General features: G+C 36.1%; 1 protein-coding gene across 1 annotated transcript in view; it reads right to left on the reverse strand.

Annotated features, from left to right (window-relative positions):
• Positions 1–17,457, reverse strand: part of MALRD1 (MAM and LDL receptor class A domain containing 1) — a 245,916-nt gene that overhangs the window by 102,227 nt on the left and 126,232 nt on the right. Inside the window, exon 28 of the mRNA XM_062633694.1 lies at positions 16,341–16,498. Within this exon, the coding sequence (XP_062489678.1) occupies positions 16,341–16,498 (158 nt within the window). The remainder of the gene's footprint in view (positions 1–16,340; positions 16,499–17,457) is intronic.

Raw genomic sequence — 17,457 nt, forward strand, 5'->3', positions numbered from 1 at the left:
AAGTCCCTTCAAAAACACAAGCCCTGCACGTTGTGTGCATGAAACAGCCAAGGAAGAGGTGGGAAAGGGAGAGACAAGTTTGGCTCTCCTCCTCTCCTCAGGCCCAGACAGCAGAGCTGGCTTGGCTAAGGGGTTTGAGCCTTACAATTCTTCTGAATACATACTTGGCATGAGAGGATCAGCATTTGTAAGCTTTGCAGATTCCATTTCATGAATTATTGTTCTGTGTTTTCTGCATTCTCCAACCATTTAATCTGTCTGGTGCTTTGGCATTTCTTTCATATCTTTGGAATGTGTTTTCCTCTAAAATAAACAAAAATATGGCCTAAGGGGGAAAAAAACCCAAACAAACTAAAACCCCAGCAGTCTGCTCTTTGACCTGCCATTATATCCAGAAATCCTTTGATCATTTTTATTCTCCTATATATGTATTAATGTATGAGAGTTATGTAAAAGGTATATATGACAATCAGAAGAAATCTGCTCAGCGTATGTGAGGCTGCAGGCCACAGTGTCACCTTTTTATTTTTGAGGCAATTCTTCTACCGGCACGTACTCACACTGAGTGTCTAGATTGCTTTTCAACCTGGGATGGTGGAAAAAGGCCCAGTCTAACTCTGTGCTCCAACAGACTGATAAAAGATAGTTAAGATCTGTAGCTTTGGTGGAAAGTATCAGAGCTGCCTCTGTGTGTGGGGGGGTTGATTATGTGGGATGCTGGTTAGGGTGGAAATCCCATTTTCCAGTCACTCTGCAGAAGTCTAGCTTCAGGTGGTCCTTTACCAAAAAAAAAAAAAAAAAAAAAAAGAAAAAGAATCTGCGTTGTAAGCATCATAACCCAGGCTCCTACCCTGCTTTGCTACACTTAATTGTACATACATTGCAATTCAGAATATTTTATCTTCATCTGGAGAACCATCTCAAGTGCTTATAACCTCTCTTTTGAGTACTTCAAGGAGAAAGTATATCTTACTGGGCTCAATATTCTCATTAATTCACCTGGGGATAACAAGAATAAAGGCAATGGATGGATTGCTTTCTTTCATAGAATCCCTTTTATTTTGTGGTTGAGTTTAATATTTTTCCTACACAGCAGAAACCACCATTATTCTCAAAGATACGTTTCTAACACAGTCAAAACAATATTAGGAGCTGAATCCAAAACATGCAAAAGAACTATACACTTTTCCATTATTGGATGGTGGAAAGAAACTCCTTATGAATATACTCTCTGTCAGAGGAATATATTAAGTATTCCAGATGCAATTAAAAAGTTTCCACTGTGAGACAATATGCCTTGCTGTGTCTGCTGGGAAACAGAAATGAAACCCAGATTTTTTTCTTGATCTGCACCTCTCCTACTATTCATGTTTTGAACTGTATTCAAAATATCTCCCTAGTTCATTTGCTTCTGATATGTAATTCAGTAGAGCTACAGGAAATGAAGGTGAGCTTACCAAATGCATGGAGGCAATAAAAACATTTGCTAAATATTTTTGGACTCTTCAAATATACTTGAGGGCTTTTTAATCAGACAGAATATTTTCAAATGATTCATCAAAAACCATTAACTGTTTATTATCAATATGATAAAAAGACTTAATTTTCACTATATGAAAAGTCTTCTCTTTCTACAGCATCTTCAGACTTTTGAGAGGAGTCAAATTCTGCATACTCTTTTATGCCATTAGGAAAAAGCTTTTCTCCTCTGCTTTCAGATTCCTTTGAAAACAGTGTCTTCCTGCAAGCTGTTACCATCCAGAATTTTTAAAACAGTATATGTGTTACGCAAAGCACCAACAGATAGCATAGAACAAATGCAATGTGACTAACTGTCACGGCTTACTTCTATAGTTTGTGATGCATGGTAATCCCTCTGTTTTACAAGTGTATTTCAGGAGGGAGGTTTATTTTTCAGGCTATTTCTTCTTGATTAAGAATCAAGCATATTTTCATAGTGTGAAAATGAAGTTAACTAATCAACCTGGTTTTAACAGAGTTTTACTTTCCTTGTCATAGTATCATCATTAAAGCCTTTTGATGGCTGGCCAAGCAGTTTAAAGATGAAGTATCACATGATGCATGTTCCTTCCCTGTTTTCTCCTTTTACTCAATCAGGACTGGAGTAAAGGCCCGCACTTTTACATAAACATCAAAGAAACAAGAGATGGAAGAAAGAAAAATCACAGCTTTTCATCATTTTCCCATATTTTGAAGTCCTTTTCTATGAAGCTGTATTTCTGCAAATCACAGAATGGTGAGCATTTTTTCTAATATCATCTATCTACTTATTTAGGTTTTGTTGCTTAAGAGTGAGTTCTATTTCAGGTTCTGAGCACCTTCCTTATAGATTTGGGTGTTTGCTACATTAACACCACAGTACACAGAATATTTGCTTCTTTTTAAAGATCTCGATTCCTAGTATTACCTCTTTCAAACATAGCTAGAAAAAAAAAGGGCGCATTAAAATGCAATAAAACTGAAGACTGATGCTGTTTAACAGAATTTTATCTTAAAAGAAAATGATGTGATTATTGTGTCTTCTTCACCTGAAGTTATTTTCAAAGCATGAGAGAGTCTATATTTTTTTCATTTCTCACTGATTTTCTCTTCCTAAGAGAATATTGTGTAGATTATTTGAAAACAGTAACTTAACCCTAGAGTTTGACCTCATAGAACATTCAAGAAAAAAAAAACCTCTACATCAGATAAAACTACATAGAGTAGCAAAGTCTTAAAATTTTCTAAATGAGTTAAAGAATTAACTGAAGTCAAGATTTTTTCAGCCATGGTTTGAATTTTAGGTTCCCTTTCTCTTTCCTTTCTTCTTTCTTTTCCTTATCTATTTTTTTCTTCTTTTCTCTCTTCTCTCCTTCCTTCATGGTGACATAAAGAAAATAAGAGCAGATAATAAGGTCATAAAGATGTGAGTTATGAAGGAGCATGTGTGTCCTCTGGCACACTGTAAATCACCAGCTGATAAATATTCAATATAAACATTTTAGCATCACTTTATAACAGCACTAGTTACACTAAGTCATCTCAGCTTTGACAAGCTACTTTATTTTAGAGGAAGACACATACTCTGTATGTTAAGTGTAAGGTTGGAAAGTGTATGCAAACCAACCAAATAAAACATTTGTACATGTTAATCATGTAGGTAAACCTGAGAACAGCAGTAGTTATTTACTGTTCTGCCCTTAGCTACTGCTTTGAAAATGGTGTCTCTCCTATTAAACAACCCACAGAGACTTGTGGTTAGGATTACCATTACATTTAGAAAATTGATGCCAATTATCCTAATTTTGAAGCTCCGCATTAAACATATCATTCCAAAATTATTAAGTCCACCTGGAATATCTCTGAGACAAATAAAAACAATTTATTTGGTTTTATATGGTGAGATTTTTAAACTCAAAATATACACATTCCCTCACTAAACTGAGGGATGCTGAGGGCACATGCTGCAGGATTCTGAAATATTTAGCAAATCAAAGTAGCAAAAATATAAGAAAAGCAACAACAACAAAAAAGCAGATAACAGAACTGTGACAATCTACAAAATAATGGTCTAAAAAACACAAAGATATTAGTGATGAGTAGGCCACAGGGAGAGTTTTACTTTATGGACATGCTACTGAAGTGATGAGCTTACTCAAGTTCCAGTGACTTCAATAAAAATTCATGATTCTCAGCACCATAGAGAATACATTTAAGTTTCTAATTTCTCAGTTATATTTTGACAGGAACCAGAAGCGCTATTTACCATGTTTCTACCTTCTATAAAAACATTTGAAAAAGAAACATCAAGCTGATCAAGTAGTATCTTTAAGACATTATTTGATTCAGGCAAAATTTATACTGGCTAAGTACATTAGTATGCATGAAAAATTGGCTTTGTTTTTAAGGATAACTTACAAAATCACCTAATTGCATTTTCACAGTGCATTACAGAAAGAAAGAAAGAAAACAGCAAGATGAAACACTGATATTTCAGCCTTCAAGCTTTTTATAAGAGTCTGCATATATTAGTCTCAGCAGGTTTTCATAATAAGAGTTAATGACAAAGCTTATCCATCCACCCCTTTCATTTCCTCCTTTGTGCAAAGCATTAAGATGATTTTTACTCTCTGAAATACCTTTTCCCCAACTCTCATTTCCAAAATTAACATCACAGTAATGAAGGAATATGCATTTCAGCATGGAATGTACCATTCTAATGAACAAATTTGATGAGTAAACTTGCACCACTAATAAAACTCCTTTTTTAAAACGGACCAGTTTTGGAATTCTGGAATCTCATAGTGAATGCTTTCAGAGCATCAGAAAGCATTAAAAGCTCACCCTGTCACAAGTGCCAGCACTTGCTCTATTTCTATTAGCTAAATGGTAAGACTCTTGGTTCTTAATTGCTCTGAGTTGAGAAAAGCTGTTTTTAAAAACAGTTTGATAAAAAGCAAGAGGTAATTCATCTGGAGACAGGATTTGGTTTCAGGCAGGCAGACAATTCAAGGAATGACAATTAAGTTGCTCATTAGCAATGACGAAGTTATACTTTAAAACCTTTTATTTTGGAAAAGATCTATATTGAGAAAAAAAGAATAACTGATCGGTTTTCTTTGAATTTTTCTCTTATAAAACTTTGATTTATCTTGTCATGACTACTAAATCTACCAGATTTAATTATAGCCATCTTTACTTTATAACCAAGCAAAATCATCGGTTTCTTATTTGCATCTTTCTATATTGCCATAATACTCTTTCCATCAAATATATTTCTATGTGCTTAGGCTCTTAAAATACTTCTTCATTCTGTATGTTATCCTTACCAATTAGAACAGAGAAACAAAACAACTCCTCTGGTAAAAGATGATTCATTAGGTACCTTGTACTACTGCATCTTGTTTTCATTTCTTAGCCCTCCTAGCCCTTCTTTCTCCTCAAATACAAAAATTTCTTTTTCATTTCCTACCATAATCCTCCTTTGTTTGATTTTGGGTTTTAGGTAGCCTAAGGGATACAGTTGTGATTGCTTGGATTTCATGTTTATTCCTTCAGTTCTGCTGCTAAGACTGAGTGATAATAAAGGTCAAAACTGGTTTTTAAGACCATTAACATTTCAAGCAATTTAGTTTCATTTTGTCTTAAAACTTCTCACACCTTTGATTTAATCATGTTTTACAGGTCTCTTCAGATTGTTCCCATCTTAGAACTGAGGCAACTTTAAGTCTCTGGAAAGCCAAAGCTTGGGAAAAAAAATAATCACAGTTACAAAAACTCTAAGATGACTCTGAACAACAGTTACAACCCTCCCGTGCTTCCAAGTGGAGGACCTTACTCTAGTGAAACACAAAGCTCTGTTTGAGTGACACAGTGGGCAGGCAGAAACTGTGCTGGTGGGACTAACTCACAATTCTCTGTAACTTTGATGATTAGTGGACAAGGTCAGAAGCATTTTTCTATTCACAGTGTTATAGTGTTTACAAAATCAGTTCCATGAGGTGAGAATTATGGAATCAGTCTGTGTGAAAATCCTCCCAGTTCTTCAAAATGTGAAGATTTGTTCATGAAGAGTTAAAGTATTATCATTGCCTCTGTCTTGAGAAATAAAAGCCCCAAGCCAAAGTCAATTTGTCTAAACAAAACATCTGGAAACTTTCAGAGGTTTTGTTTGTTTTAATCAATATTACAATTTAGCAATTCACTTCTAATACCACCTTGATTTTGTAGGTACAACTGAATGTAAGGAGTGGGAAAATATATCTTTATATAGATTCTGCTGAGGGAAAAATTAAAAGTTTGGAAAGAAAAAGGAAAATAAATGCATATATCTCCTATAAACTAAACATGTTATTATTTCTTTTAAAAAAGGAAGATTCTTACAGGGCAGTATGACCAGTAATAATTCTTAAGTCTAGCAATAGTAATTCTTAAGTCTAGCAATAGTAATTCTTAAGTCTAGCAATAGTAATTCTTAATTCTTGTACAATGACAAATCTCTCCAGGTTTTACTACATATTTCAACTTCTATAAAGAGACAAGTCTGCAGGACAAGGATTAGTATGAATATTCTCAACTAATTGTAAAAGAGTATCTTATGGTTTTTTAGGTGTATAAGATTACTGTCAGTCAGGTGTCATCCCTACTTTGATGTAGTGGGAAGTTCACTGAGATATAACTGTACTTCTCTGTGACATTTACTTTTACAGCCTATTTGTATTCCATTAGAATATTCTTTTGAATTGAATTGAAACTTTTGGGCTTGTAGAAATACATTACTGATCCTCTGGAATATTAGATGAACTGGACAGGCTCAGGGGATTCAAAACACTAAGGCTGAAGAAAAAGAATAAGCTCTTTACATAGTCATAGCCTGATTAAGTATTTTTAAGCTTCACTGAATTGGTCCCGAGGAAAGAGAAAACTTTAAGAGGAATGTTCAAGTCCTTACTCTATAATATCTGATGGATACAACTATTTATTTCTTAGAGAATGCCAAGGAACGAGATATGTGATTTAAATTTTCAATCTGTAGTTATGAAATATATTCTCTACAAATTAAGGGCTCTCGTAACTGACAGGTCTTATGGTATTAAACACTTCAGTAAGATTTCCTCTCTTTCCCTACTTCTCTCTCCAGTAGCTATCACCTTATATGTTTAAGAACATATAAAGTTATAAATATAAATATACCCAGTATGGTAGAGGTATAGAAAATAAAAGTTTGTAAACAGATTAATGAGATATTGGTGTTTGCATTGCCAGCATAGATATGAAATATTTATGTAAGTACCAAAAAGTATTTGCTGAAATATTCAAATTTCAAATATTTCTTCAGTAACATTCCTGAATCTATCCAGTGTTGCTTACTGAATGTCACTATACACAGTTAAATGTCTACAGGAAGCTATATGGAAAGAAATAGCCACCTATCTTCATAGGTGCTTACTTGAGAGTGAGATAAATCGGACTCAAGACTCCCTTTGATACATTGAGTAAAACCCCACCACCAACAAAGAAAAGCTAGGGTGACTGCCACAGTGGCTGATGAACTGGAGATATTTAAATAACAGGAATCCCACCCACATTGGGACAAATTACAATTTAATAGCAATCTTACATTTCTTAACATTACAATCTTAACATTTCTTAGGAAAGGAATCTGCATGCTGGAGAGAGTGCAAAAATTTCTTGCTAAGATGCCTTTCCTGTGGCAATATAATTTGCCTACATAAAAGCAAATTTATAGGTCTGAAAACAAGCATGAGAACAAGCATCAGCCACACTTCCAAGTACGTAAAAGAGAATTTGTAATAACTTTCAAAATTGTCTTCAAAATTTCAATGACATGTCAAACACTTCATTTCTCTGTACAACAAATCTTACAACTTGGAAGGAGGAGACTGCAATTCATATAGAGATTAAATTTCAGAAATACTGATTTAGACTATACTATTGACTACGGTAAAATATAAGGTTAAAAATGTGCATCTAGTCAGTCAGGAAGGATTTTCATTAGTTGTTAATTCCTTTCCATAGTCCACATTTTTGTTTTTCTGGTAGTTTGAGGGCTTTTTTTGTTGTCCCTACTCATTTAGAAAATAAGTCCTCAATTCCTCTAATACAATCCTCGTATTTTGACCACACTGGAGACCAGAATTACAGCTAAAGATTAAATAATTCTCCTTATTTGCTAATTCTGAAAGATCCATACTTATAACAAAGTTGGTTTGTTTTTTTTTCCCTCATGTTAGCCTTTGAATATTTTCCATGTCATCTAAAATGCCTAGAGGTACAAGGAAATTAATATCACAAATAGATTAAAAGCTTCAAATAATCTGAGATGTAGGAGGAAAAAAATAGGCAATTTTTAAATTTTTAGTATTCATTTTCTTCTTTTAGTGCTCCTGCTGAAGGCAAAATTAAATATGCTTTGCAGACTACACAGTTACACCCACATATTCCAGGGACTTAATACAAATGGTCTTTCTAGTTCCTGATTTTAGTGTTATTACAGTATCATCTGTCTTTACTTCATTAATTCAAACAAAAAGATCACATTAGTATGGTTTCTTCAGTCTTCAGAGTAATATTAAAATTCTTTATATGAGCTCCTTGTTTTTTTTTTTAATTTTCCAGATATAGCCTGGCAAAACTTGCATGAGCAAGTTGCAAAAGAATGAGGCAAGGTGGGAAGTGCTGGGGGCAGCTAAACCTTCTTGTAGGCAAGCAACATAAAGTTACCAGGTTATGGAAAGGCTTGTCTCCATGGTAAGTAAGATAGTGGGAAGAAACTGAAATCTTTCAAAGCTTCCATTACATTGACACTATCAGTATCTGCTGTAAATGATAACTGCTCTCTAGCACCAAGCTAGATGCCAGTGCCTGCAATGACAAGACAATTCTACTTAGAACAGCCTTTCATTTTTCATTTAATTCACCATTATGTAATGCAGTGGAGTCAATCTACAAAAAATACACATGCAGATGATTTCAGTCATAAATATAGGTACTAAAAAATACCTAGTCTGACTCTTGCATGAAATGAATTAGAACCAGATACTTCCACCTTTGTGAAATTACAGCAAATATAGAAACACAACTGCTTTGCTTTTTTCTTTTTCCTTTTTTTTTTTCTGAAGCCACTGTGGATTCAGAGCTGAAGGCCAAAAACTGAAAAAAAAAAATCTGGAAGCATAAAAAATAGACTCTTCATGTTAAGACCCTTTATAGATTCATCAAAGTAATTTTAAGCACACTACAGCTTGATACCGTAAGCCTAGCAAAGATCAAAGACTACCAGAAACTAGAACATCTCCTACACACTGAAAAAGAGCTGTGAATTAAAAATAAAAGTTACATTAAAGAACTATAAAACGAGAAACAAAGTAATGTTCCACACTGAGCACTAGTGCTACATCACTACTTGCTGCAGTTTTGCTAGTATAACATCTGTTCAGTCTGTGTTTGACAAAAGGGAGATACTTTTCTGCAAGGAAAACCAAGAGTCCTTGGTCTGTAAAAAAAGAAGGGAAAGGAAAATGAAATAAGAAAGATCTTTCACCTTTTCTGAACTTAAATAGAACTCCTAAAAATGTTCAGTGTTTTTTTTTCAAGTGGAACTGTTGATCAGGAAAATTGGGATTTCAGGTCTGATCAATGCTATACACTGTCTAAAGACATCAACAGGCACCAGGCTGCATGTTTCATTATTTATTTTTCTTTTAAGAAAAAATACATCAATTAAAATTAATTCTAATCTTAGAATTTAAATTTGAAGTTTACCTATTTAGAAGAAGAGATATGAAAAACTAATAAAAATGCTCAAAGCTCAAGGCTATAATTCTATCACTTAGACAAAGTCCTTTTGTCTTCAGCTGCCGTGTAAAAAAGACATGATTTTGATCTCTGTTGTTTCAGGAAAAATCATTAAACAGCAGGTCTATGATCCTTAAAAGAACTCTTCCCTGAGAGTTAAATCACAACTTTCCCTCTTGAGTGTCTGCCCTGAAAAGAGTTAGAAGAGCAAAAGAAGTCGGACCTGCAAAGATCCCAGAGATTCTTCAGTCTCATATGCTAAAAGGCAACAATGTAACTACCATCACCCTGTGAGATTATGAGCTGACAACTCAATAAAGTAAATCACTTCCAGAGATCTCTGATTAGGTAAATGAGTTCAGTGAAACAACACTGAAGAACTGTGCAGTGTGGAGGAGACCGAAAGTGCATTTTTCATCTATGTCACATTGCACAACATGATGCCAGGCTGGGACAGAAAATGGGATAGTGGTATTGTATTAGCCCTTAGAGCAGAGCTTGTGATTCCAGGTGTGATGTTACAGGATATTATTGTGTTGCTCTGACAACTCGATATGCATTGTGCTGTTTAAACCTGTCAGCTTGATCAGTTTTCTGACCAGGCACTGCCCTGCCTGACAGAGACATGCCCTTAGTCACGCTATTCCTTCATTACTCTGTCCTTGTCTCCTAAGGGAGAAAAAGGTCAAGTTTTAGAAGAATTTAAACAAAGAAATGCTTAATAATTTCCATGCAAACAATTTCTCTTATACATGTTTCTAGAAATGTGATGATTTTAAATTACAAATCCTATGACAAACCTCTTGTTTTCAAGAGCAAGATTCCAAAATACAAGGGAGATTCTTTAACCCTTTTTAAAAATACTTCCTTTTCTTCTTTCAAAACACATCCAAATGTATTATTCCAGCTCACCAATTCTTTCTAAGGAATGCTTAATCTGGTTGCAGTACAAGAATATCATGACTTACATGCTTCTGATAATTTACAGTTAAGAAAATTGAGCTAACTTCCTAATATACTCATCTGAGAAAATGAGTGCACTGAATGGTGTCTGCCCTTATCCACAGTTTTGTCCCTTCCATGTAAACATTTTTTTTGAGAAATAATGCTTCCACTGAAAACTGACTTATTTCTGTTTGATCGTTGTCTCAGTCTCAATTTACTTGGAGATATGCTTATGTCATGGGGTCAAAATCAGACCTGCAACAACTCTGTTTGAACAATGCCTAAGGAGGCAGAAAGTGTTGTTTCAGATTCTGTATTCAGTTCAGCAGATAAATAAAGAAATATCTTTCTCTGGGAACTAAAGCTGCCACAAAAGTTAATCTTCCTTTCTTTTTTTTTGACAAGTTAAACTGTAGCTCATAATATCACCACTAATTTCCTTTAAAGCAGCTGGGACTGAAGTAATAACCCCTTACTCTCAATCATTACTCAGATCAGACATTTCACTGAGTCGAATACAACTTTTAATAACAATTTACAGGTCAACAATGGGAGTAAAGAGATTAAAACTGTGTCCTTTTTGGGAGCCATTCATACCCACTAAATAAAGGCCATTACCCCTGTGGTGCTATGTGGAACCAAATTCTTGAAGTGCATTTTGCTGGATTTAATAAAGGAAAACTATCTGAAATAAAAACCAAACAAAAAAAAACAAAAAAACCCCAAAAACTAAGATACAAAGGCAAAAAAAAAAAAATAATTGTAAGCTGCTGAACATATAGCTAGGTGTGGTTATATATATACCTCACCTCTAGACAGATACCAGAAACATTACAATTCTGCATTAGATTTAAAGGATTTCTCTAAAAGAAATTATTATAAGAGGGCAAGTGAAAAATCTGTATGTTTTCTACACTGATTGGAGTATGCTTTGCATGCTTCGGTACTTCACACTCTCAAGTAAAACATTCAAGGAAATCTTTGAAAATTTAGTTTCTTCCTCTAGCTGTATGCAGGTCAGACGATCTGCTTTGAGTCTACCTGAACTGAATGAAATCTGTAACTTCTGCATTAATGTGAGGAGTTGATTGTTTTTCATGCAGCCAGTGGGAAGAATCAATGTAGAAATACACAGTCTATTTTAAGCTGTGAAGTAGAGAGCAAGTTGCTGTCTCAGACATTATTCTCGAGTGACTTCCCATAGAAGTAGGGTCAATGATATTGATTTGTAAAAATTTCATTTTCAATTACTCAACCCCAGAAATACAAATGTCCAGAAGATACCAGTTGGCATCCACAGCATCTCTGACGCAGGTTTTCCCGTTAATAGCTGGGGTCAGTAGGCTGCCCCTCTAAAAATAACCAGGGAATTACAAAAACCACCATAAGCCATCTGTACCTGAGCTGTGGCACCTACTAAGATACACATTTCTACAGTAGTAGTCTACCTTAGACTAGCTAAAAACAACATTAACAATATCAGGGAACTGTGACAGCTTCCAGCTTTTGCTGAGAAGCTGCAGCAACCAGGTAACAGTGCCTGTGGTACATCAGCCCTGAGCAGGTGGAGGATGCTGACTGCTGGCTACAGCTGCTGTCGCCCTGGTCAGATTAGTCTCTCGCTGCAGCAGTATCAACAGGGCCCTGCTTTGCTTGCCGTGAGCTAGCCAGGACTTCTCCTCATGAATATCATTATGTCTTTTCTCATTTGTAACTGGATGGTATTAATTAAATGCCTGAGTAAGGGCCACTGGAACTTCCTAATGAGATCATGTGTGTATTGGCCTTGTCACAGTCAGCAGAAACAGTTACTAATGGCAGATTTCATCTTTTTTATACATCTACATGTTTATTTTTAGAGGCTTGTTTCAGAACCTTGAAAGAGCCCCCACTGTATTAAATCCTAAATTATCTTTTTAATGACAATGTCTACGTGCAAGGTAATTAACACAGATTACACAAAATTTATCTTCAACAAATGTTTTTAATCCTGTGATCGTTGCGCCTTTCCCACTGATACCTAAGATTTGCTTCTTCTTTATGTCAGAAAGTAAACAGCAGTAGGAAGCAATAAATGTATCATTCCTTTCACCCAAGAATTCTTGCTTGCAACTTTAGAAGCATGTTTAAAAATAACACCTTTTCTTCTCACTCATAAAATAAACCAGTATTGAGTGCCGGGGAGGAAGCCCACCATCATCACTGAAACACAAATACTAACTATGCAGCACTTTAGCTTCAGAATATCTCCTACAGTGGATTGTATTCTGTTAAAATTGCCATAGAGAAGATTAGAAATATCTCAATATCTCACTGCAGTAGCAGAGTTTTAACTAGTTTTATCCAAATAGCTTTTTCCGAGCTCAAGATCAGAGCATCCCGACACGTAGGAAGTCAAGGAAGAGGGCCAGGAGACCTGTGTGGCTAAATAGGGAATTGCTGGGTATGCTCAAGTGGAAGAGGAGAGTTTACAGGTCATGGAAGGAGGGGCTGGCCACTTGGGAGGAATATAAGGCTGCTGCTAGAGGATGTAGGAAGGCAGCTAGGATGACTAAGGCCTCCTTAGAATTAAACCTGGCGAGAAGGGTCAAGGACAGCAAAAAGAGCTTTTTCAAACACATGGCAGATAAAACTAACACCAGAGGCAATGTAGGCCCACTGGTGAACGGGATGGGTGCCCTGGTGACAGAAGATACAGAGATGGCAGAGTTACTGAATGCCTTCTTTGTCTCTGCTCTGCTGCAGGCAGTCCTGAAGAGCCTGTACCCCTGAGACCTTAGATGAAGTCAGGTCAACGGAGCCGTTTGCCTTAGTCAATGAGGAATGGGTTAGAGACCAGTTGAGTAATCTGGACATCCATAAATCCATGGGTCCAGATGGGATGCACCCGCGGGTGCTGAGGGAACTGGCGGAAGTCATTGCTAGACCACTCGCCATCATCTTTACCAAGTCTTGGGAAACGGGAGAGGTGCCTGAGGACTGGAGGAAGGCAAATGTCACTCCAGTCTTCAAAAAGGGCAAGAAGGAGGACCCGGGTAACTATAGACTGGTCAGCCTCACCTCCATCCCTGGGAAAGTGATGGAACACCTTATCCTTGGTGCCATCTTAAGGCATATCAAGGATAAGAGGGTTATGAGGGGCAGCCAACATGGCTTCACCAAGGGGAAATCATGCTTGACCAATCTCTTAGCCTTTTATGAGGAAATAACACGGCGGATGGATGATGGCAGAGCGGTGGATGTGGTCTACCTTGACTTCAGCAAAGCATTTGACACAGTCTCCCACAGCATCCTCACAGCTAAATTGAGGAAGTGTGGTCTGGATGATCAGGTAGTGAGGTGGACTGTGAACTGGCTGAAGGAGAGAAGCCAGAGAGTTGTAGTCTATGGGGCTGAGTCTAGTTGGAGGCCTGTAACTAGTGGAGTGCCTCAAGGGTCAGTGCTGGGACCAGTATTATTTAATATATTCATCAATGATTTAGATGAGGGAATTGAGTGTACTATCAGCAAGTTTGCTGATGACACTAAGCTGGGAGGAGTGGCTGGCACGCCAGAAGGCTGTGCTGCCATCCAGCGAGACCTGGACAGGCTGGAGAGTTGGGCAGGGAATAACTTGGTGAAATATAACAAGGGAAAGTGTAGAGTCCTGCATCCGGGCAGGAACAACCCCAGGTTCCAGTATAGGTTGGGGAACGACCTGTTAGAGAGCAGTGGGGGGAGAGGGACCTGGGGGTCCTAGTGGATGACAGGAAGACCATGAGCCAACACTGTGCCCTTGTGGCCAAGAAGGCCAATGGCATCCGGGGGTGTATTAGAAGGCGGGTGGTTAGTAGGTCGAGAGAGGTCCTCCTTCCCCTCTACTCTGCCCTGGTGAGACCCCATCTGGAATATTGTGTCCAGTTCTGGGCTCCTCGGTTCAAGAAGGACAGGGACCTGCTGGAGAGAGTCCAGCGCAGGGCAACCAAGATGATTAAGGGAGTGGAGCATCTCCCTTATGAGGAAAGACTGAGGGAGCTGGGTCTCTATAGTTTGGAGAAGAGGAGACTGAGGGGTGACCTTATTAGTGTATATAAATATATAAAGGGGTAATGTCATGAGGATGGAGCCAGGCTCTACTCAGTGGCAAACAATGATAGGACAAGGGGTAATGGGTACAAACTGGAACACAAGAGGTTCCACTTAAACTTGAGAAGAAACTTCTTCTCAGTGAGGGTGACGGAACACTGGAACAGGCTGCCCAGGGAGGTTGTGGAGTCTCCTTCCCTGGAGACATTCAAAACCAGCCTGGACACATTCCTGTGTAACGTTATCTAGGTGTTCCTGCTCTGGCAGGGGGATTGGACTAGATGACCTTTTGAGGTCCCTTCCAATCTCTAGCATACTGTGATACTGTGATACTTATTAGGATGGTAAAATTAAAAGAAAATAAGAAGATGACAATGTTTCACTGTAATAAGTATGAAAGAAAGAAAAAACATAAAGAATATTCCCAAAACCTAGAGAAAGGAAATGTCTCTGTGATCCAGAACAGTCCATGAAAATTATATACTTGCACATTATGTTTCAAATGTTAGAAACATGATAGCACAGAAAAAAAGAATCTTTACAGGCTCTTATCAACAGGGATAACTATCTAGTAAAACTCTGCTCAGGGTAATTATGTAAAAAATAATAAAAAAATTAACCCCTTTGTCCATCCTAAGGGTAGCAAAAATAGTCAAGGATAATTAATAATTAAGAACTACTGGACTTGAACTTTTCAGAGACAATATCCCAACAGGGAATAAATGTCTCTTTGAAACTAATTTGAGGTGGTTTTTTTTTTTGTTTAATTTTCTTTTATTTTACTTTTTGCCTCCTGTTTCACAGAAGTATTTGAATGTGTACTCTTAATTTCACTGTATGTAAGAAAACGAGAGATAATTATTTTTCTGGTTTTAATGCAACTGTCCATGTTGCAGCATACTTAATGTGATAATTACTGTATGCAATCAACAGTGATAATTTAAGTGCAAACTACTCACACATATCTAATGCAGCTGCTATTTATTTTCCATCAGTTTGTATGCAAGTTAAAATTAATTTTGCAATTAAAATTAAGTAAAGCTAAAATGCTCCTAAATAAAACCTCTGAGTGTTATAAGATACACCTTTGAGTAAGGCAAGGAGAACAGAAGTTGTCTGAGTCAAAATAAATTTTTAATTTTGCACCTCATTAATTGTAAGTAATTTTTGTTTTGAATTTTTCAGAGATTGCATAAGAAAAGTTATTTTCAAAATTTTTCTTTTTTTCTTTTTTTTTTTTTCTGTTAATCTACTTGCATCCTTTATGGATTTGAGCTCTTCCAGGAAAAACAGCTGTATAAGTAATATATGCTTTTCATAAAAAATCATTAATCTCTACATTTTACTTAGAATCATATTATCATTTAAAACATGCTTTTACAATCATTTAATCCTTTTTCATTTTAACAAACAAATGGAACAGCCAATTTTCAAAGAACTTATCAGTTTTATTTGTAACTCAATACAAGTAGATAGCTAAACAGTAAGGAGGTTTAAATTTTTTTGTCATTTCATATTTAGTGAAGAAAATCTCACTTTTAAAGAAAATTGATTCTATATTCTGCACCTGTCTATCTAAAAATAGAAATAATTCAATGAAATAATACTTCTTCATTTTATTCTCACTGTATGCATGTTGGTAATTAATTTTTTTGGTGGATGTCATCCCATCAGAACAATAGGGTTGTGTTACTGATTTCTACCAATAGGAGTAACAGCAAAACATGAAAATAGCTCTCACTTGGAGAATATCAAAGATAAAGTACTATATGTGAAGAGGGAAAATGGAAAGAGACTTTAAAAATGTTTTCTGTGGCTTTTCAGAGGATCCTATTTGGAAAAGAAATAGTAAAAGTATTTTTAAGACACTGGAATAATAAAACTAGGAGGCACATGGGAGCTCTTTCAGACTAAAACCTGAATAAGAGAATGACAGAGAGCCAAAGCACTCTGCTGGAGCACATACACCTTTACAGATATCAGATATTCAAAGAAAAAGGTTTTTTTATTACCTTAATCAGAACCTGAATGCGTCCCATGGCTTTTGGTGACTTGAAGTACCAGAAGCTCATCACACAAGTCCCACTTGATTCTTTCCATCTGGAACTCTTCACATGGGCTTTTTCATTTTTCAGGCCTACTGCAGTGGCCTCAAGATACAGGAAATGTCCTGAAATTAAATGATGTATTACTGAAAAATCATTTTAGACTTTCAGATTAGGTTCCAAAACTCAGCAAAGTAAACGCAGAGACATATGAAGCATACTTCAAATATAGGTCCTATACTTGTGAACCTTGATTTAGGGTAAAAATAACCAGATCACATCCCTTGTGTACTTATAAGGAATAAACTGGGAGCAGCTAAAGATTTGGACGAGCCTGCAGAGAAGGATGAGAACACTTCTATATTTCTAGCCTTGATTACAAGTCCTTTCCCAACATCATTAGTTGCTACTTTGACAGTGCATCATACAATAGCCACACTGTGGTAAATTTCAGGATAAAACCTCTGAAAGATAACCTTCAAAACAGTGAGTCACACTACACAAAAACTTGTGACACAGGCAAAAAGCATTCATGTATCTATAAATCATTAGGTGTCCCTAATGATTCATATTGCCTTTGGTGATCTGTACTTTTAAATGTATGAATATTAACTTACATTTAAATTATGCAGTTGGAGGAAACTGCAATAATAGATGCCTATAGTTAATATTTTCAAGCAGTGTTATGATCCTTGAGTTTTTTATTTTTAATCAGAAGCATAATAAAATATGCAAGTTTTTAAACTCATTTTTTCCTTTGCACAAAAAAACAAGTGTGTAGTTCACATAAATGTAAATGTAGCATAAATAACACACTTAAATTATAATTGCACATTGTCTAAGGTATTAGACAAAAAAAATTACTTCATTAGAGGCAAAGTTCACTTATCTGGCTGTTACAACTGTAGATGCCTGCCATAATATTCTGGGATGAGAAATTTGCTTTTTCCCTGAGGTCAAGCATATATTTAACAAGTGTAGTGACATAATCATAATAATTTTTAAAAAAGTAAAAATTAGAAAATGCAAATGAACTTCTATTTTCTACATCTGCTATTTGTTTGTGTTAAACAAGCCACGGACA

This window comes from Pezoporus occidentalis, unplaced genomic scaffold (assembly GCF_034315485.1).
Source record: "Pezoporus occidentalis ecotype Australia unplaced genomic scaffold, CSIRO_AGI_Poc_V1 ctg40, whole genome shotgun sequence".
NCBI classification, from domain to species: domain Eukaryota; kingdom Metazoa; phylum Chordata; class Aves; order Psittaciformes; family Psittacidae; genus Pezoporus; species Pezoporus occidentalis.